The sequence below is a fragment of the Balaenoptera musculus genome, chromosome 3 (genome assembly GCF_009873245.2).
Source record: "Balaenoptera musculus isolate JJ_BM4_2016_0621 chromosome 3, mBalMus1.pri.v3, whole genome shotgun sequence".
In the NCBI taxonomy this organism is placed as follows: Eukaryota; Metazoa; Chordata; class Mammalia; order Artiodactyla; family Balaenopteridae; genus Balaenoptera; species Balaenoptera musculus.
This window is the reverse complement of record NC_045787.1, coordinates 155,480,728-155,503,007: the sequence shown is the minus strand read 5'-3', so window position 1 is coordinate 155,503,007 and position 22,280 is coordinate 155,480,728. Positions and strand designations below refer to the sequence as shown.

General features: G+C 45.2%; 1 protein-coding gene across 2 annotated transcripts in view; it reads right to left on the bottom strand.

Annotated features, from left to right (window-relative positions):
- Window positions 1-400: 400 nt before the first annotated feature.
- ZNF496 (zinc finger protein 496) overlaps window positions 401-22,280 on the bottom strand; it is a 40,573-nt gene continuing 18,693 nt past the window's right edge. The window contains exons 7-10 of one of the 2 annotated variants that reach the window (XM_036847025.1): window positions 12,182-12,314; window positions 11,529-11,636; window positions 10,316-10,429; window positions 401-3,827 (exon numbers count right to left, since the gene is read on the bottom strand). In XM_036847025.1, the coding sequence (XP_036702920.1) occupies window positions 3,070-3,827; window positions 10,316-10,429; window positions 11,529-11,636; window positions 12,182-12,314 (1,113 nt within the window). In that variant the 3' untranslated portion in view covers window positions 401-3,069. The remainder of the gene's footprint in view (window positions 3,828-10,315; window positions 10,430-11,528; window positions 11,637-12,181; window positions 12,315-22,280) is intronic. The other variant, XM_036847027.1, reaches the window with a different exon arrangement.

Genomic DNA, 22,280 nt, shown 5'->3' with positions numbered 1-22,280 from the left:
TGCTTTCTCTTCCACTTGTGTCATGATTTGACTTAAGAATAGCAAGGGACCTTCCCACCACTGGCTTTATCTTTGTTTTTCCCAGCTGTGGCAAGAGGTCAGGAGACAGAGGCTATATGAAAATGGCAGAGGTTGGGTGAAACAGCTATGGTGTTACCAGGAGTTCATCCCATCCCTGGTGTAAAGAAGCAGTTACTTCCTCTCTCCTCTAGAGAAGTCAGATCAGGTGACCAGAACTATCTATCTGAGACCCAGAAGTTTCACAAGGTGATGCCTGACATCCAGAGGGCCATTTTCAGCATCCTCCCGCCTCAACTTCTGTCAGGCCAACTGACCATCTCTCTGAGCTGTGCTACTTGTTACTTTTTTTAACTAAAATGAAAAGTCAAACGCAAATATTAATTCAGTGAGTCGAATTTTTATTATGCACCTGTGAATTTATGGGAACAGTGCCAAGGGGTCAGATGATCAGGGAGGACAGATGTTCTTCAGATGTGGGGTCTCTGAACATCCTTGGCAAGGTAGAAACATAGCTCACCTGTCTGCCCAGCTACCCAGGGTGGGGAGGGACTAAGTCGGTCAGTTCTCCTATCTTCTGGAGGAGCTTTCTCCACAGCAGGTAACCGCATTGGTTCTTCTGCATGGAAAGAACCTGGGATTTGAGTTGCATCACCCAGTAGGGTTTCTGAATCCAGGGGGAAGGTAACCTTCTGATTAGCTAAGTACCTTGGTCAGGTCTGCGTAAGTGAATGGGGGACTCCCTCACAATATTTGGTGGGTACTGAACAGATGCACAGCGTCCCCATAGGTTTCAATTCTGTCACATTCCCTTACTTTCTTATGATTTTCAGATAAAATACACTAAGTAGAGGAGTGTTCCTCCTGGGTTCATAACCTCCCCTCTTAATGGAATCCTTGGGCAAGAGTGCACAGGTGGGCGGGGTAAATGTACACGGAATCTGGGTTCTATTTGGAATTTTCCCCTCCCTTGGCCTTCAAGATTCATATTTTTCCCTTTTCCTGGCAGATCAATCCAAGAGGCAAACTATGTAGAAAACAAAGAGCCTCAATAGTTTATTTCTTGTTCAGGGTACGACCAAATTATTTTATTGCATTTACTGTTCCTGGGTATGTAGATGAATCTACACAGGCACAGTAATCATAACTATAAAACCTTGTAACTCTTTCACTGAGTTTGTGGCAGCAGGGTCTCTCAACGTGACAATGAAGAGGCTGACAAGGAACAAAGGGCCTTGCATTCATTTGCCCAGCCTTCCTGCCTGCTAATGGGACCTGACATACAAATACAAAACGCATGCCTGGTGGCTGGCTTTCTGATTTAGTCACTGGTACTCTATAGCCTCTGTGCTTTCTCATATTGAGCTGAGCCAACCTGGCCAGTCTGCCAGGAACAAGACCATGGTTTTCATTGCTTGCGGTTTCACTACCAGTGGTCACTCCCAGTCCAGAACCCCAGGCAATGAAATTTAAAGGCTATATGCAGAGGACATCCACCCTGGGAGCAGAAGCTTGGATCTGAATCCTGCTTCCAATAGAACTGAGAGCAAGCTAACTCAAGTTTGTATTGACTCACCTGTGAATCAGCAATGACAGCAGAACCTCAGGATTATCTGGTTTTGTGGGTTAAATTGTGTCTCCCCATCCCCCCCAAATTCATGTTGAAGTCCTAACCCCAGTACCTCAGAATGTGACCTTATTTGGAAATAGGGTCATTGCAGATACAATTAATTAAGATGGGAACATACTGGAAACACTAGGATAGGCCCTAATCCAATATGACTAGTGTCTTTATAAAAAGGGGAAATTTGGAGACAGACACATACACAGGAACACCATGTAAAGATGAAGGTCGAGATGGGGTGATGCTTCAACAAGACAAAGAATACCAACAGTTGTCAGTAACCATCAAAGCTAATGGAGAGGCATGGAGCAGATCCTTCCTTTACAAGAAACCAACCCTGCTGACACCCTGATCTTGGACTTCTGGCCTCCAGAACTGAGACGATGAATTTCTGTTGTTCTAAGCCATCCAGTTTTTGGTACTTTATTACAGCAGCCCTAACGAACTAATACAACTGGCACACTAAGTTAATATATACGTAGAGAATGACTTCACCAAAGGTTCTGTTGTTTCGCCTGCTCAGCTCACCCAGCCAAAGAACCTCTCATTCACCGGAGCTGAGCTCCCCTTTCCTAGACACGACCCAATGGGAAAGGAAACTTAAGTGCCTTTCAAATGATGATGACTTCACTTCTAACCCACAAGCATATACCAAGGACCTTCAGGGTACAAAGAAAGGACACTTCGGGGAGTGTGTGCCATGCCAACATACAATTTAAGATGTGGGCTTTGCCTTAAGTGAGCTCACAATCCCTAATAACCAGCCACCATCACAAATAAAAGGTTTCCATTTGGCAAGAAGCTATAAAGCCCCCCACCAAGGCTTCTGAGCCTGAAAGGGCCATCTCATAATTTTGAGGTGTTCTTGTGGACCAGATGGTGACCAGGACTCAGACTTCTGATGACATGACATGGTTTGGTGTGCTTGGCCCTACTGCCCTTGTGCCCACGGGTCCCACCCCGCCTTCCTGCCTTCCTCCTAACCCATCACCTCATCTGCAGCTTCTTGCTGTCAGGTAAAAGTACAGTTACCTCCAGACCTCAGGATGGGGTGGGCATTCAGACAGCACAGGATGGGAGTATACTGAAAGTTGGTTGGTAAGGGACAGACGCCCCCCTACCAAAGGGTCACTGCGGTAGGGGGCGCCCCAGTCCCTCCACCGCTTGGGAAGCACTGGACAGGGTTCTCCTAGACCCGAAAACACTGGGCAGGTCAGAGCTGGTGGTGACACGCCCTCCCGGCTTCTGGCACAGCAGAGACAGAACAAATGCTCCACTGGCCACGATCTCATTTCTACCTGAGAGTAAAGGTCAGGAGGATGTGGTCTCTGTCCTGGGGAGGAGTCTGGAACCAGTCAGGACCGAGCATGAGCGGGAGGTGCTCTACCCAGGCTGGAGCTGCACCCAACAACGTGTGCGCCCTTGACTCAGTAGGAGTTCAGCGCCTGCTTGGACCGGCGCTTCATGTGCAGGCGCTGGTGGCGGAGAAGGTCAGAGTTCTGGGAAAAGCTTTTGACGCAGTACCGGCACTGAAAGGGCCGGGACTTGTCCACGTGAGTGCTACTGCGGTGCCGGGCCAGGTGGTCGGGACGCTGGAACACCTTCCCGCAGTCACAGCACTGGAAGCGCAGCTTGGCCTTGCCCTTCGCCAGTAGGGCGTCGGAATCCCCGCCCATCGTCCCCGATGCCTCCTGCTCTCTCTTCTTCAGTAGCTCGAGTCTGTCTGGCTGCAAGTGTATCCGCCTGTGGGAGAGCAGGTGGGAGTTGAGGCGGAAGCTCTTCCCACAGGCACCGCACCTAAAAGGTTTCTGGACCTCGTGGGTCTCCAGGTGCCCGTCTAGGTCCTCGCTGTCACTGAACAGCTCCCCGCACACCGAGCACTCGTGGGGCTTCTCCTGCTCCCTGCGACTCCGCAGGTGCCGGATGAAGTTGACCCTCCAGCGGAAGATTTTGCCACAGTTCGGGCACACATAGGACTTTTTGGAGGAGGTCTGCACCTCACCCCCTGACTCAGGGCCGCTCCGGTGGGAGGTAGGGAGGCTGTGCTGTTTCTCCGTGGGGCTCTGCAGCTCGTCTGTGCAGTAGGGGCCGAGCTGGGAGTCCTCGTCCCCAGAGCTGGATAGAACAATCTCGATGGTCACCTCCTCATCCAGGCTGTTGTCGGGAAATGGTGCGTCACCTCCGGCTACCAGAAAGCAACATGGGGGTCAGTGGTGCTGCCCAGGCCACACCCTAGCCCCTACGAACCCTACCCAGGAAGGTTCAGCGTGGGTCCAGAAATCCTCATTTTTGCAAGGGACCTTCTGGTTGCAGATACCTCTCGTATATCTACTGGCAAGGAAACCCTTAGCCACACTGTGCCAACATATCCTGGGTACCTCTTTCTCCTCTCTCCCCCTTCCCTACCCTTTTCTCCTAAGCCCCCAGACCCAATCTTTTTTTTTTTTCTAGCCACTGAGACCCCTCCAAGCTCTAAGAGTGTGTATCTATCCGTGTTAACTCTTGACCATTTACACATCGCTTAACCTTGACTTCCTTAACCAGGCGTGGGGAAAAATCTGTCAGGGTACATTAAAAGCCTTGAGAGAGAGGAAGACCCTATATTCTATAAACAGACTGCCAGGAAGCTGCCAGCTACCATACTCTGAGCACTTAAATGCCCCAGGGATTGTGCAAGACTTCTGACGTGCACAGTCCCATTTGCTCCTGGACACACCCAGTGATACCTTATTTGCCACATTATAAACATAGGCAAATTCCGGTGATGTGCCCAAGGGCTCAGGGCTGAAGTGGAGTTGAGCCCTGCTGTGATGTCAGGGCTGTTCAATGGTCCCAGACTGCCCAAGATCATCTCTGCCTCTCAGTGTCGTATCAGAGGCCCAGCAACAGCCACTAGTGGTGACGCGTAGAGATGACCTGGACTTCATAAACTGACTAGAAGAAGCTCGTTCAATGGATCCCAAGCCTGTGATGTTGGAAAGCTGTACTGTGGGGAGGAAGTGGGTGGGCAGTGGGGAACCCGGTATGAAATCCTGGCCTGCAGCCCAGAGCCCACTGCGCAGCTCTCCTCAGGACTGTTTCCTCACTTTTGTGAAATGTGGGGCTCAGGTCTAAAACAGGGGTGGGGGGCAGTGGTGCCAGGCCCTTCAAGATATTAGTAGGAATATGGTTATTCTGGACTTAATTGCTGGAGAGAGGAGAGTTCTGGCAGCTTAGGAAAAGTAAGAGCAGGTGAAACCGGACAGAGCATAGCAGGAAGACCCAAAGCCACAGAGAGCAGGAGAGACAATGGGAGGGGCAGCGTCCATGGGGGTATCTGTCCATACATCACAAGACAAGTGTGAGGGGGACTGGGTAGAACGTGAGACTGGGGAGTGGGAAGGGAAGACTTGAAGATTTAGAAAATTTTCAGCCTACCTATACTGCAAAAAATGAGAAAGTATATCCTGGGTGTGGCAGGACAACCTTGGATCCAATCAACCTCTCAGAAGCCAGGAATGGAGATGAGATAATCCAGGAATGGTCTGTAGAGGACCCTCTTGTCTGACGGTCTGAACTACTGTAAATTGCATGCGAGGCCAACAGTGTTTCTAAGAATGTTGTATGAGCCGAAACACTGCCATCTTGGAATAAAAAGGAAGGAGGCAGGATGAACTGAAGGAAGGCTCTCAGACTTCTAGAACAAACTAATAGAGCTATCTGGCTGCAAACATGCATCAACCTTGAAGGAAAAGGAAGACCAGCCCCAAAGGCAGTTCAGAGGTTGACAGGACTGCCACCGCATCCACAGGCCCAGAGTGTGGACACAGCACTGAGCCAAAGATGAATCTCAAGCCCTAAAATCTAACGGAATTTGCCCTGCTAGGATTCAGACTTGCTTGGGAGCCATCAGCCTTTCTTCTTTTCAATCTCTCCCTTTTGGAATGAGAGTGTCTACTCTCTGCCTGTCTTACCATTGCATTTTGGAAGCACATAACTTGATGTCTGTATTCACAGGTTCACAGCTGGAAGTGAGTACACCTTGAATTTCACCCAAACCTGATTTAGATTAAATCTTGATGATGCTGGAATAGGTTAAGGAATGTTGGGATAGGGTGAATGTATTTTGCATATGAGAAGCATGAATCATGGGGGAACAGAGGGTGAAGTGTTATAGGCTGAACTGCATCTTCTTCCTCTTAAAAATACGTATGTTGAAGTCTTAACCCCTAGCACCTCAGAATGTGACTATATTTGGAGATAAGGTCTTTCAAGAGGTAATTAAGTGGGGGCTTCCCTGGTGGCACAGTGGTTAAGAATCTGCCTGCCAATGCGGGGGACATGGGATCTAGCCCTGGTCCGGGAAGATCCCACATGCCGCGGAGCAACTAAGCCCGTGAGCCACAACTACTGAGCCTGCGCTCTAGAGCCTGTGAGCCACAACTACTGAGCTCGCGTGCTGCAACAAAGAGTAGCTCCCGCTCTCAGCAAATAGAGAAAACCCGCACGCAGCAGCGAAGACCCAATGCAGCCAAATATTAAATAAATGAATAAATAATTTTTTTAAAAAAAGAGGTAATTAAGTTAAAATGAAGTCAACAGGGCAGGACCTAATCCAACAGGTATCCTTGTAAGAAGAGGAGGTTAGGACACAGACATGCAGAGAGATGAGCACATGGAAACACAGGGAGAAGACAGCTGTCTACAAGCCAAGAAGAGAGGCCTCAGGAGAAACCTACTCTACTGAAACCTTGATCTCAATCTTCTAAGCTGCCAGAATGTTGAGAAAATCAATTTCTGTTGTTCGAGCCTCCCAGTCTGTGGTACTTTATTACAGCTGTCCTAGGAGACTAATACAGTGCATGTAGGATGACATCCCCTTAAATCAGATGAAGTGACCAAAAATAGATGCATAGTTTCTAAAAAGGAGGAAATAAATCAACAATAGTGTTGTGTGCCATTGACACAACAGTGTAAAGAATTCCTAGCAGATGAGATGAAACTCATAGATGTGTTGCCCAAAACACCACAGAGAAAGAGCGTTTCAACACCAGGGATGTCTCAGCTCAGCACTGATGGGTGCAAGGGGTGCGGGGGGTGGAGAGGAGGGGAGAGGGAGGCTGAAATGGCTGTTAGGATGATGGTAGAGAAAACAGGGAAGCTATTGGTGTAAGTGCTTTTACATGTATTAAATCATTTAATCCTCAACAATAATAACTCCACAAGGTAGCTATGACTATTATCTCTGTCTTACAGGAGAAAAATTTAAAACCGAGAGATAAAGTAGACCAAGGCTCAGGGGAATTGAGCTCCACTGGGGGTAGGGGGGGGTGAGTGCTGCATGCCAAAGCCTCTGGCTATGATGTTCCACGGCCAGGGAACAACCAGGATGCTGTGTGTTTTCAGGGGGAAAAAGCCCATGACCAGGTGGATGGCTAACTCCTCAAGAAGGGCAATCTGTGGCCTGGGAATGAATCATTCCCTGTCAGCTGGGGGTGCTAAGGAGAGAAGCAGGGAGGACAGGAAGCTAGATTTTAAAAAATAAACAAATAAAGGCATTATAACTAATATATTCTTATAATGTTAGGATGGGGAGGCTTTCTTCAGCAAGACACAAAATCAAAAAAAGAGGGCTTCCCTGGTGGCGCAGTGGTTGAGAATCTGCCTGCCAATGAAGGGGACACGGGTTCGAGCCCTGGTCTGGGAAGATCCCACATGCCGCGGAGCAGCTGGGCCCGTGGGCCACAATTGCTGAGCCTGTGCGTCTGGAGCCTGTGCTCCGCAGCGGGAGAGGCCGCGATAGTGAGAGGCCCGCGCACTGCGATGAAGAGTGGCCCCCGCTTGCCACAACTGGGGAGAGCCCTCGCACAGAAGCGAAGACCCAACACAACCATAAATAAATAAATTAATTTTAAAAAAAATTCAAAAAAAGAGATGAATAACTGCATTTACATATTAAAAACGTTTTTAGAAAACCATTTATGTCCTAAAAGACACATAAAGTTAAAAAACAGGAGGAATTATGTACAAATACTAAGAGGCAACAGATTGAGACCCACAATTTTGAGTTTCTACTAATTCGTGGAAAAGGCAGGCGAATGTGGAATTCAGAGCACGGGTCTGGAGCCCTGTAACGTGGGTTCAGATCCTCAGTCTGATACAGCCTGTGAGTGTCAGATGCTGCCTGGGCAAGAGACTTCGGCTTGGGGGTCCCAGCTGCACAATGGAGACATCATAGTACCTGTTATGGGCCAAGAGTTTGTGTCCCCACCCCAGAATTTGTATGTCGAAGCACTAACTCCCAATGTGATGGTATGGGAGGTGGGGTCTTTGGAAGGTAATTAGGTTTATATGAGATCTTGAAGGCGGGACCTTTGTGATGGGATTAGTACCTTTATAAGGAGAGGAAGAGACAAGAGCTCTGTCTCCATGAGCATGCACCAAGGAAAGGTCATACAAGCACATAGGGAGAAGGCAGTCAACTACAACCCAGGAAGAGAGCCCTCACCATACAATGAATCTGCTGTTGACTTGATCTCAGACTTCTCAATTTCCAGAACTGTGAGAAATAAACTTCTATTGTTTAATAGAAAATACCTCTATGGTATTTTGCTATAGTAGCCTGTGCTGGCCGAGACGGTATCTATCTCAGAAGGTGAAGTAAGGATATAATGCACAAATCATGTAAAGACCTTACACTGGTGCAGTGCTTTGGACATAAAGACATAGAGCTTACCAAATGTGAAGGGAGAAGGGGCAAAAAAGAAAAAAAGGACTAAAGAATATTAACTAGGCAATTCACAGAGAAAACACAATAAACAAGAAAAGATATTCTGGGCTTCCTGGTGGCGCAGTGGTTAAGAATCCACCTGCCAATGCAGGGGACATGGGTTCGAGCCCTCCGGGAAGATCCCACATGCCACGGAGCAACTAAGCCGGTGAGCCACAACTACTGAGCCCGTGTGCCACAACTACTGAAGCCCGTGCGCCTAGAGCCCGTGCTCTGCAACAAGAGAAGCCACTGCAGTGAGAAGCCCGCACACCAAAATGAAGAGTAGCCCCCGCTCGCCTCAACTAGAGAAAGCCCGCGCGCAGCAACGAAGACCCAACGCAGTCCCCCCTCCAAAAAAAAGAATAAATAAAATAAATAAATTAAAAAAAAGATATTCCATCGCAGTGGCAGCATTATAATGTGCTGGTTGGACTGACACAAATGGAACCGGTTGGGAGGATCTCTCATGAGCGTGGATGGGGGATGTGTACCCTTCACCTGCTGTCAGAAGTGTGGGAAAGGCTACCAAAATAAAAACGGTGCCTATTCTTTGCAATCTATCATCTCTCACTGATCTCAGATAGCAACCCTTAGCTTCTTGCCATTTCAAAGTATATTCTGTGTCAGAGCCCAGCAAAGGGAGAGTGGAGCTAAAAAACTCCCCTGGGGATTAATGACTATCCACATTCTATAAGGGGGCTGCCAGGGCTGAGACATGCTGTGGGCAGGAAGAAGCTGGAGAGGATGCAAAATGTATCTCGAGCATCAAGCTTTTCATCAGGCAGCACTGAGAATGGGCTACACATGAATAATCATCCTCAGCATACAGAAGCAAGCTCCTTAGAAAACCAGGGGTGAGCACCCAAGCTTGTGGGGAGGGAGTACTGTCCATCTAGATCTACTGTAGATTTACATAAACATAAAATCCCTTTTGTCTACATGGGATAGGGGGTGAACACAAATGGTCGTGAACCCTGCATGGTGGTAGGTGGAAATACCAAAATATCATGCAAATCTTCCTCCAAAAGGCATCACAGATTGTGCATGAGTCAGTCTTCATAGCTGCAAAAAGTCCTCCATGACACAGTGGGTTTAAGTAAGGACCGGAGACGTGGGTGTGATATTTGGAAGAATGGCTGAACACTGAGGACATTAAATATGGCGGGATTTTAGTCTTCGTCTCTGGAGGTGGCAACTTTTACCAGCATTACTCGGAGTCTAAATGCTGCTGAGAGCAGTTGGAGCACATTCTCCAGAGGTCCCCCTTTCAGCATTCTGCAAACCTGTTCTTTAATTCCAACACTTTGTCCAGGGAGTCTGGTCTTCCTTGCTCAGGGAAGAAATACACAAACTAGGTGGTCAACAGCACTACATCAGCACCCTGACTCAACCCACAAGAGAAAGGAAAGGAGGGGAGGGTCTCAGGTTGCCAGTGAGCTGGAAGAGAACCTAGCAAAACAAAACTAGGGCAGGCAGTTGGCAAGGAACCGTCAGCAGGAATTTCAGAAAGTTCAGCTCCTGAACCTACCACCAGCACAAATGTATACACATACACAACACGCATGCACGCATACATTCACACAGATATTTATATACACATGCACACACCACACACATACCACGTACATAAATACCACACACTCACACGTGTATGCTCACACACATGCAGACATGCTCACATGCATACCACACAATGCCACATACCATACACACCACACATGTACGCTCACACACGCAACACACCAGACACACTATACATACATCACACATGCCATCACCACATGCCATATCACAGCCCCACGCTACCTGCACACACAGCTCACATACACACCACACACCATGTACACACATATATGCACACTCAAGCCACACATCACACATCCAGGGGGCACACTCCTCCACACCCTCAGGCATTCCTTTACCTGGGCAGGTGCTTTGAGGGAGCACTGTCTGCTGGCAGATTTGGAACTCTGGCACCTGCGGCTCATCCCATTTTCTTCTTTCTTCTGTCTGGAATGGCTGGAGACTTGGAAAGTCTTTCCAGAGAAGAAAATGAAAACATTGATTTTCCCTGCAGCTGCAGCACCACCTGGGGGGGGTGCATCTTAACAGATGCCAGGCTGTGATCCAAGAGTAGGCCTAGGCTTCCTCTCAGGGCAGCCACTCAGTAAATGTCTGTTGAGCAAATGAATCTGCAGGCAAAATGGGCCAACACCACGAACGTGGGTTTTGAAGCTAGATAGAAGGAATGTGGATCCTGGTTCTGCCCCTTCCACTTGACTGTGGACAAGTAACTGCCATCCCTGCTGTCATTTCCATTTTCTGTGGTGGGATTTCCAGTACTCCACGCAGACGCTGCATAAATGCAGCCTGGACAGGGCCTGCTGGGGTAGAGATGGGATGGGAAGCTAGCCACACCAGAGGCCCTGGATGCTTGTTCCAGGTGGGGATAATGAGTGAAATACAGATCTGCTCTGTGCCAGCTTTAGGTCCCAAAGGGGAAGGGGTCAAGGGCCTGCTGACGACACCGTACAGAACTTTTTCCCCTGAAGGAGCAGACACCTTGAGGCACTACAGCACAGTGGTTACAAACACAAGCTCTGGTGACACAGAAGGCTGGGGGTGGGGAGGGGGCTGGGAAATGCTGCTGCTGAACTGTGTCATGTCAACCAAGCCCCAGCACCACCCCCTGCCTCACTCCCCTCACACTACCTGCAGTATGTGGCTGGAAGGAGCAGACAGGTGAAGCGGCCAGAGGCACTGTGCCCAGTGCCCGGCCAAGAGGTGGCACACCCTCCTCCTCCCCTACCTGACCTCTGGAGAGCATCTGACCTCACTGGTAGAGGGGCCACTGGGTTGTCAGCACAAGCCAGGTGTCACTTATAGCAGAGGAGAAAGATATTCCTATTACATCCTAGCTCCTGGTTGATGAAGTGCAATCCCCACACCTGGCAAAATTAAAATCCCCATATTCTTTCTGTAAGGAATGAGGGAAGAGGCAAGGCTTGCCCTACCAAGACATGGTCCAGCGGTGACAGAGGGCTGCAGAGAATTGGCAGACGGGGCAGGTCTGCCTCTGCCTGGCAGCGGCCTTCCATCCCGCTCTATTCACCGAGTTCTGGTGTCATTACTCACCTGAGTAGGAGGCCTGGGGCACATCCTTCCCCTGGAGGTCCTGCAGCTCTGGAACACGGGGCTCGTTCTCCTCTCCTTGGGAGAGATCCAGCTGGGCAGCTGGGTCATCTATTCACAGAAAAGGGAAGGATACACATTCATCAGTGATCTGCTCCCAGAGGAAAGCAGGGTGGGAGGAGAGAGAAGCTGCCTGTCCCAGGCAACTCTGGGACAGGTAGAGAAGAGAGAAGTTGGAGGGACACACAACGGGCCATGACACCAACAGGGGCCACACAGGGCCACAGAGAAGTGGAAAGACCAGAGCAAGCAGGGAGAGGGCGGGGGAGGGAGGACACTAAAGGGGAAGCTGTGGGCCTGGGGCAACTCTTTCAGGCCTATCAGTTAGAAAAACAGCAGTGAAGAGATCCGTAGGACAAGAAAGACAGAAGAAAAGCAAATGCAAGGGATACAAGTTATATTTGGTTTTGTATGCAAAACAGCCAGTTAACAAGCTTAACTTACATGTCACAGCAGCAGGCAATGGTCAATCTGCAAAGTGGCCTTGGGGCCACTGTGTACAGGTGACCTCCCATCAGGGTTTAGGGGTGAACAGTGAGGTCAGATATGGGCCCCCTAGATCCCTGGTCTCAGGAGAGAGGAGAGTTAAGTCTTACTTGGAGGCAGTGAGACTCCGCAGTCCTCCCCAATGATGAACTCTCCGTAGAAGCCAGTCTGGGCAGGGTCTAGAAGGGACCAGTCCTCTTCTGAGAAGCAGAAGATCATATCCTTGAAAGAAGAAACCCGGTTCTGAAACCACAGGAGAACAGGTACACCTGAATCCAGGGACAAGCTAGGGGAGGGATGCTACAAACAAGTGGGAAGGAAGACGGGGTTGAGGCAGAGCCCCCAGCAAAACGTGCAGGTGCGAGAAAGAAAAAGCAGACAGGCTGCTCCGGAGCTCACACTGATTCCCTAGTTCTAGCCTGAGATCCACCTTGGATGCATCTGGTTTGGCAGAATCCAAACAGTGGATGCCTCACAGGGTGGCCAAGGATGTACAGAACAGGCCTTGCTACACAGTGCTGGGGAGGCTGCAACCCACAACTCCCAGGCAGGCAAATGTCCACCAGATTCCCCACGTGTTCACCCTTTGATGCAGAGATTCCATCTCTATAGTGTATTTTGCACATGTGCAGCATGAGGTCTGTATGAGCTCCTTCGCTGCAGCACTGATGATAATAGATAATAGTTAAAGCTGAAAACAAGGTCTATGCTCATCAACAAAGAACTGTTCAAGTAAGCTACAGGACATCCTACAAGGCCTGATCACACCCCCGTTAGAAAGAATAAGGGCTTCTCTGTACCGCGTAGGAAGCCCTCCAAGGTGTACTGTTACATGACAAAAGCACCCGCGCAGAGGTTGTCTAGATTGTCCCTGTGTGCCCAGCACCTAAAAGTCTTGACCGTCGCTGCTTCTGCAAAAGGTGCTAGGACCCCCAGGGTTACGCGCAGGAAGGAGACTTTTCTTACACTTTGTGTTATAAACCATGAGAATGTGTCAAAAATTAATTTTAATTTCTGAAAGGATGGCATATCCACATACCAGGAGTCCATAAAAATAAAGAAGTCATTTACAAAATGGAAATGTAATTCTTAGCCAGTTAGAGCATGAAGCTAGGTTCTCAAATTTCCTCTAAATACTAATATGACAATTGATGGTAAATGTAAATATCATTGAAAAATTATTTGTTTTGTTTTTAATAATCTGGAACCTTGACCATTTGATAGAATATTTGGGAGAAGTAAAATGTGAAAGATGAACAACTACTGGTCTAGTTGACATTTCTGTTTGTACCTTCTAATCCCAGAAGAACAGAAATACATACATGTATTATTTCTGCTAAGCATGTCATTATATATTGGCTTAACAAGCACATGTTTTCTGCAAAGTGTTTCAATCACAAAGCATTTAAAATAAAATTCCATTTGGGTTTTTTTTTTTTTTAAAAAAAGCCCTTTATACAGTTAATTGAAAAGGACTTCAAAATAAAATTTGGGGGTAAAAATGCAACCCACAGTACTTCTGTATAATATACTAACATCTGTTTTGTTTTTTTTTTTTAAAAAAGAAAAAGAATTCACAATATTTTAAACACATGTCCTTGCATCTAAATCTCTGGAATATTACCAGTTACTGCCATACGGTTGCCCGGGGGCCAGGTGCCAGGTGCGGGGGTTGGCGGGTAGACGGATGGGCGGGGACCTGGGTAAGGAGAATTTTCAGTGCATCTCCTCTGGTACCTCTGGACCCTTCCTCCCCCACATACACGCTTTTTAATTTTTAAAATTAAACCTAGAGAGTAATACAATGAACATGAAGGATACACCACTGTTCAACTAGAGTCAATAAATGAACATTTGGCCCTTTTGTCACATTTCCCCCTCTCACATATATGGTGATTGGGTATGTTCACTTGTTCTCCTGGATCCCTGGGGAGTTGCAGGTACCACAGGTCGTTACCCCAACATGTGACAGAGTGTATCTCCTAAGAAAGATGTTACTCTCCTGCATCAGCACAATTCTTTTAGCACAGTGGCTCTCAACCAAGCGGATTGATTCTGCACCCAGAGGATATCGGGCAATGTCTGGAGGCATTTTTGTCAGCACTGAGGGGTGGGCACTACTGGCATTGAGCGGGTGGAGGCCAAGGATGCTGCTCAACACACCCTTTGGCCCAACTCGACAGAGAACTATCCAGCCACATGTCAACAGAGCCATGGTCAAGAAGCTGCTCTACAAGGCAAAGAATATACTCGTCAATTTTCACTGCAAAGGAAAGGAGCTGTTACAGTGGAGGATTACTGGACTGAATGTCAATATTATGACATAGTCTGAGTGTGTTCCGTGTTTGGTAATTGCAATCATTGTTGCTTTTGTTGTGGTCATCCATTTACAATGCTTGGTGTCAGTTTATTTATCGCTTGTAAAAATAAAATACAGTGTGTGTGTGTAAAAATAAAAAAAAATAGTAGTACTGCTAACTGATAATAATAGTACTGCTAACAATAGATAGATAGATGGTATTATTGCGAGGGCTAAGAGATAATGTATGTTGAATGCCCAACACAATACCTGGCACAGAACAGATTTCAATAAATGTTTCTTAAATGAATAAATAAATGAATATATGAAAAAAAAAATAAAATAAACTGCACAACAGAGAAATTTAATACTGGTTCAGTAATATCACCTAGTGCCTTCTGAATTATGAAATAGCATTACCCTTTCAAGGAAAAATATTTTGAAGAGTTTCACGGGTGACTGTGACAAGAGGTCAAGATTGGGAATTGCTGGGTTAAAGCTTTCTAATGGGCCCCTAGAAATCTTGCTAAACATACACTGCCTTAAAATGTCAGTCACCTGGGTTATAAATAAAATTCAACAGTCTTATGTTTATGTTACCACAGGCATATGTTTACAATTACTTATTTATACTTTTTTTTGCCCAAGTCCATTCGATCAGGAAAGATTAAAAGTGTGATACTCCCCTGGGTACTTAGGGATGTAGGAAAACAGGCCTTTATACACTGTTGGAAATAACTGCACAGTTCTGAACAATATTTGGGAGAATGTAGCAGAAGCATACACTGTGATCCAGTAATTCTATTTCTAGGAAATGTTCCTAAGGAAATCATTAGAGATGTATGCAAAAATGTGTGTAAAGAATGTAGAACACAATGTTTTGCAGAATCATATGTGAGGTTTCTTTTCTTCTTTATGTTTTTCTCTAGTGTCTGAAGACCTACCTAAGCATGTGTCATTTATATTTTAATATTATTAAAAACTGGGGAATTCCCTGGTGGTCCAGTGGTTAGGACCTCAGCGCTTTCACTACGGTGGCCCAGAGTCAATCCCTGGTCGGGGAACTAAGATCCTGCAAGCTGAGTGGTACGGCCAAAAAAACAACAAAAAAAAACCTGAAATAAAATACCCATGTACCCACTACTAAGATGTATAAACTATTAATAGGTAACAGTCTTTGCTTCAGGTTTTCTTTGAAAGGGTGTGGTGGGATTATGGTCTCCTCTGAGCTTCTCCTGATCCCAGTTCCACCCCTAGATCTTCCTAGAGGGAAGCTGCACTCTGGATTTGGTGTTTAATATTCTATGCATGGCTTTTAAACTCCCACTACATCTGAATATAGCCTGAAATGACAGCACTGTTTTGTAAGTATTTAAATGTTAAACTTGCCTTATATGCACCATTCTAGATAAGATTTATTCACGTTGATATACGTAGGTCTAGTTCATTGACTTTAATGTATACAATTTCATAGAATTATTCTTCTGTCATAATGTTTAGGTCCTTCCCAGCTCAGTGAACTCTCTCTCTGTCACCCCATTCATGTGTAAGAGTGTCTCCAGAGTAGATGTATAGAGGGAACATTGGGAACATACATCTTGACCGACATTAAGTATTTCTACATCTTTCTTCAAGTGGAGTACCTAAAGTACACTCCCACTGGCAATCCATTGGCATGCCTATTTCCCAACACCTTTGCCAACAACACTGGGTACTGCCAAATATCTAAGGTTCTAGCAACACTGTGGGTATGAAGCAATCACAGCAGTGTAACTCCCTTTACCTTGATGAACATCTCTTCATGAATTTATTGGCCAGTTGGGTTTTGTCTTCTTTAAGATGCTCGCTTATTTTCTTTGCCTATTTTTCTATTTTCTAATGATTTGCTCTTCCTATTTTTTTTAAACCAGCTTGTTATCAACTGTGGATATACTTCACTATCATACAAGAAAAGATAACACTATTTCAATTTAAAAAAAATCTAAGTGTTTCAATCACTTTATGGTGATATGAGTAATTAGTAATATTAATGACATATAAAGAACTGCAAGAAAATGTTTAACAAATTAGTAAGGTGACCATTTTAGAAAAGAGCTTCAAAATCAGAAATGTGGCTTTGGAACAAAAACAGGCCAACATAGAAGAGAAGAAAAAGTCCAGAAACAAAATTTGGTATACCTAAACCTTTAATCTACAAGAAAAAACACAACCCTAATCAATGGGGAAAAAGAAAGATGACTTTCATCTGATGTGCCTGATACAGTTGGCTAATTACTTAGAAATAAAACTAGATTCTGATCCTTGATCATAAAGAACATAAAAATAAAAAATTTGAAGCCTCCCCACCCCCGCAAAGGCTTTCCGGCACTAAAAATAGAGAGGCCATATGAAGAAGTAATTGGCAGATACTCCACATAAAAATTATAAATATCCATAGTAATGAAAAAGCATGAATGAAGTTAAAAGACAAATGACAAACTGGGAATAAAGGCACACCATTTATGAAAGGCACAGAGCACTTAAAATATATGGAGCCCTTACAACACAATTGGAAAAGCTTTCCATCCCAATAAAAAAAGGTGAGGGAACCAAGAAAGTAAATATTTTAAAACATATGAAAAAAAGTTCACCTTTACTAGTACATGAAAAAAATGTATATAAAATACTATTATCAGTCTTCACTTTGGGGACTTCCCTGGTGGCGCAGTGGTTGAGAATCTGCCTGCCAATGCAGGGGACATGGGTTCTAGCCCTGGTCTGGGAAGATCCCACATGCCGCGGAGCAACTAAGCCCATGCGCCACAACTACTGAGCCGGCGCTCTAGAACCCGTGAGCCACAACCACTGAGCCCACGCACTCTAGGGCCCATGCTCAGCAACAAAGAGAAGCCACTGCAATGAGAAGCCCGTGCACCACAACAAAGAGTAGCCCCCACTCGCCACAACTAGAGAAAGCCTGTGCACAGCAATGAAGACCCAACGCAGCCAAAAATAAATTTATAAAAAGAAAAAAAAATCTTCACTTTGATAGTTTCAAAAAGAAAGGTGATGGGGCTTCCCTGGTGGCACAGTGGTTGGGACTCTGCCTGCCAGTGCAGGGGACGCGGGTTCGACCCCTGGTCTGGGAGGATCCCACGTGCCACGGAGCAGCTGGGCCCGTGAGCCGCAATTACTGAGCCTGCGCGTCTGGAGCCTGTGCTCCGCCAACAAGAGGCCGCGATAGTGAGAGGCCCGCGCACCGCAATGAAGAGTGGCCCCCGCTCGCCGCAACTGGAGAAGGCCCTTGCACAGAAACGAAGATCCAACACAGCCATAAATAAAATAAATAAATAAAATAAATAATTTAAAAAAAAAAAAAAAAAAAAAGAAAGGTGATGAATTTCACCCGAGCCTAGAGGCCAAAATTCTTACAATCCAATCATAGAAATCCTCTGGAATCTTCAAAAAAGCTTCTATACTAATAAGTAAAATTAACAAGGTTGCTGCTGGTTATAAGGTCAATATACAAAAATCAGTTGTATTTCTATATATGAACAAGTGGAAGATGAAATATTAAAAAACCATACCACTTACAATAGCATCAAAAGTCATGAAATTCTTAAGGAAAATGTTTACCAAATATGTACCCCATCCAAACACTGAAGAACTAAGTAAATGGAAGGATTTAACATGTTCCTAGATGGGAAGACTTCAAAATGTTAAGATGTCAATTTGCCCCACAATGATCTATAAATTCAGTTCAATTCCACATAAAAACTCCAGGAGACTTTATTTATTTATTTTTAATTGATGTGTTGATTCTAAAATTTATAAGGACATACAAAGCACTTAGAGTAGCCAAAAGAACTTTGAAAAACAAAAGTCAAACTGGAGGACTCACTACCAATTGCAAAACTAAGTATAAAGTTATAGAGTTCTTGGCATAAAGGATCAAAACATAAATCAGGGTACCAGGTAGAGCCCAGATGTCAAGACATATGTGGACAACCATTTTTTGACAAAGGTGCCAAGGCAATTCAATGGGAGAAAGGGAAATCTTTTCAGTGAGTGGTGATAAACAACTAAATATCAACATTAAAAAACAAAAACAAAAACCCTATACCTCATACCATACACAAAATATAATTTTAAAAGGAACCAAAGGGGTGCAGTGGTTAAGAATCCTCCTGCCAATGCAGGGGACACAGGTTCGATCCTGGTCAGGGAAGATCCCACATGCCGCAGAGCAACTAAGCCCGTGCACCTAGAGCCCGTGCTCTGCAACAGGAGAAGCCACAACTCGCTGCAACTAGAGAAAGCCCATGCACAGCAACGAAGACCCAACGCAGCCCAAAAAAAAAAAAAAAAAGAACCAAAGGGACTTTCCTGGTGGTCCAGTGGTTAAGACCCCGTGCTTCCACTGCAGGGGCACGGGTTTGATCCCTGGTTGCAGAACAAAGATCCCACGTGCTACGCTGCACAACCGAAAAAACAAAAAAGAACCAAAGACCTAAATGTAAAACCTAGAACTATAAAACACACAGTAGGAAAATCTTTGTGGCCTTGGGGTAGACAAAGATTTGTTAGACAGGACACAAAAAGCATTAAATGATAAAAGAAAAAATTGATAAATTCAATCTCATTAAAATTGAAGATATCCAATCTTCAAAAGACATCATTAAAACAATGAAAAGGCAAGCTGTAGACTGCTAGAAAATATTCCTAATACATATATCTGACAAAGGACTTTGTCCAGAATATATATGTTTTAAAAAGTTCTTAAAACACAATAAGATAAGCAACCCAAAAAGCAGGGACAATGTTGGACACCTCACAAAAGATGTAGAAATGATCCACAAGCACATGAAGACACCCAACTTCATTAGTCAACAGAGAAATGCAAATCAAAACCATATTGAGATATCCACCTCAATAGCCAAAATATGTTTTTTAAAATAACAATGCCAGGATATGGTGAAGATGTGTAAAAACTGAAACTTTCATTCATTGCAGGTAGGAGTCTAAGTGGTTAAATCATTATAGAAAACAGCCAATTCTCCTATAATTAATTATATACACTTCCCCATGACAATTTCACTCCTAGGTAATTGCCCAAGAGAAAGGAAAACATACATCCACAAAAAGACTTGTATATGAATGCTCATACAAGCTTCATTCATAACAGCCAAAAGTGGAAGTGACCCAAATATTCACCAACAGGTCAATGGATAAACCAACTGTGTGTATGTGTGTGTGTGTGTGTGTGTGTGTGTGTGTTTTGGCCGTACTGCATGACTTACGGGATTTCAGTTCCCTGACCAGGGATTGAAGCCAGCCCTCGGCAGTGAGAACATGGAGCCCTAACCACTGGACCACCAGGCAACTGCCCTGGATAAACCAACTGTGACGTAGTTATACAATGGAATATTACTCAGCAAAAAAAGGGACAAACTACTGATACTGGGCTGAGTAAGAGAAGCCTGACACCAAGGACCACATACTATACGATCCCACTTATGTAAAATTTTAAAACAAGAACAAATCTATTGTGACAAAAAGGAGATCAGGGCTGACCTGGGCAGGAGAGCACAGCTTTATTGCAAAAGAGCACAAGGGAACTTCTGGGGTGATGGAGATGTTTTGTGTCTTGACTGGATAATGGTTACATGTGTAGACACTTGTCAAAAACTCTCTAAACTTTGCACTTAAAATAGGTATATGCAAATTATAGCTCAAAAAACAGATTAAAAAAAGTAAAAATATACAGACCATTTTTGGTCATCATTATGGTAAAGATTAAAAAAAAATGTTAATATAAAAAATAAACAAATATGGAACTATTATACATAACTTATATATGTATATATGTCATATTAAAATACCACCTGAGAGGGACTTCCCTGGTGGCGCGGTGGTTAAGAATCCGCCTACCCATGCAGGGGACACGGATTCAAGCCCTGGTCTGGGAAGATCCCACATGCCGCGGAGCAACTAAGCCCATGCGCCACAACTACTGAGCCCGTGAGCCACAACTACTGAGCCCATGTGCCACAACTACTGAAGCCCGTGTGCCTACAGCCCATGCTCCTCAACAAGAGAAGCCACTGCAATGAGAAGCCCGCGCACCGCAATGAAGAGTAGCCCCCGCTCGCTGCAACTAGAGAATGCCCTCGTGCAGCAATGAAGACCCAACGCAGCCAAAAATAAATAAATAAATTTATTTTTTTTAAAAAAACAAAAAAACCCCCACCTGAGACCCTTACCCCAGAGATCAGAGCTGACACGACCCATATGGGGAACACCATTTCAGTGCCCTCGACACGCCACATGAGGAAAGACAACCCAGTCTGGCACCCCCACCAAAACGTTTAACCTAAATCTCATCGTGAGTTAGAACCTATCTGAGCAGAGTCTGCCACTACAACTAGTCTTCACTCTTCAGAACTACCGATGCTGTGACAAACATTGAAATTCCAAGGAGAAAATGTTGGACATAGGACAACTAATAATTGGGAAGCATGATGCTCTATGATTATTATTTTAATGTTGAATTTCCAGAATGTAGTAACTGTATTATGGTTATGTAAGCAACTGCCCCTGCTTTTAGGAACTATGCCCCCTCGGCATGAACAAAGAGAAAAAAGGGGAAGAATGTCTGCATATAACTCCCTAAAGATTCAGGAAAAAAAAAATGGGGGGGGGGGCGTTGGGGCTGAGACCGAGACAGAGTAAGAGAGAGAGAGGGAGGAGGGAGAGGGAGAGAGATAGTGACAGAGAATGGGGGAATTAAAGTGAAGAGTATCTGCAAGTCTTTTCTATTCTGGCAGTCTTCCCCAAGCTTGATATTAATGCCAAAGCAAAAGTTAAAAATAAAAATAAATATAATATGTTAAAAATTTCTAAAGATGAATCCGTTTGGAACTGGGCTTTTCAAATTTGGATGAACATATCAATCACTCAAGCATCCTGGTAAAAATGCACATTATGCCCCTGCAGGTCTGGGGTGGAGCCCGAGAGCCTACAGTTATCAGCCCTTAAGTGGCTTTACTGCTAGCCAGAGGCCAGTATGGGGGAAGCCTGTCCAAGACAAGTTCCACAGAGTGGAAGACAAGCCTCAGAAAGCCACAGGCTCTCCTCACAAGGGCGTGCAGCAAAGAACTTGATGTTGGTCTTGAAGGGGGTAAGAATACACCACCCCAAAGTATGCCACTTTGGCCTAAGGACTGTTTTGAGCTGTAGGCAATGGAGAAACAGAAAGACTGCAGAAGAAATACCCTCCCCCTACTTGCCTAAAGGCAGGGCGTAAATTTTCCTTTGTGAAGGACTCTTCCCCTCCTACGGGGGAGGGCAATGTGACTCTTAATAACCAGACAGAACCCTAGACTCTTCATCAGCCCAGAGACAGCATAACAAATTTAACTAAATAACCTTTATCTTCCATTAGTTTCCACATATAACTACCTTCCCACAATTTACCAGCCCTTGAAGCTCAAAATCCTCTTTGTCTTGTCATTTCTCCATAAACGTATTGCCTGTAGTTAAAATGGTATAATTCTCTGGGTCTGACTGCCTTCTAGTTTTTTCATTTCTGTGAGGCATCCCATAGCCATATACTATAAATATTTTTCACCTGTTAATCTGTCTTTTATCAGTTCAATTTGCAGTTCCCCAGCCACTGAACCTTAGAGAGTAGAAGAAAAAGTTTTTTTTCCTCCCTGACAAGTCTCTTAATGAGAAAAAGATGGTAACTGTCACTATTGCTGAAATATGAAAGAAGTCAGTGCTCTAAGACAGCACTGCAGAGGTGTCTGGTTCTGAAGATTCTGAAGAAAAAACTGGCAGTTACGTATTTTTCAAAATAGATATGGATGTTTTTCCCCTGTAAGCCTTGGATAGGTGTCTGTGAATCTACGCCAAACTGCAATAGGAAC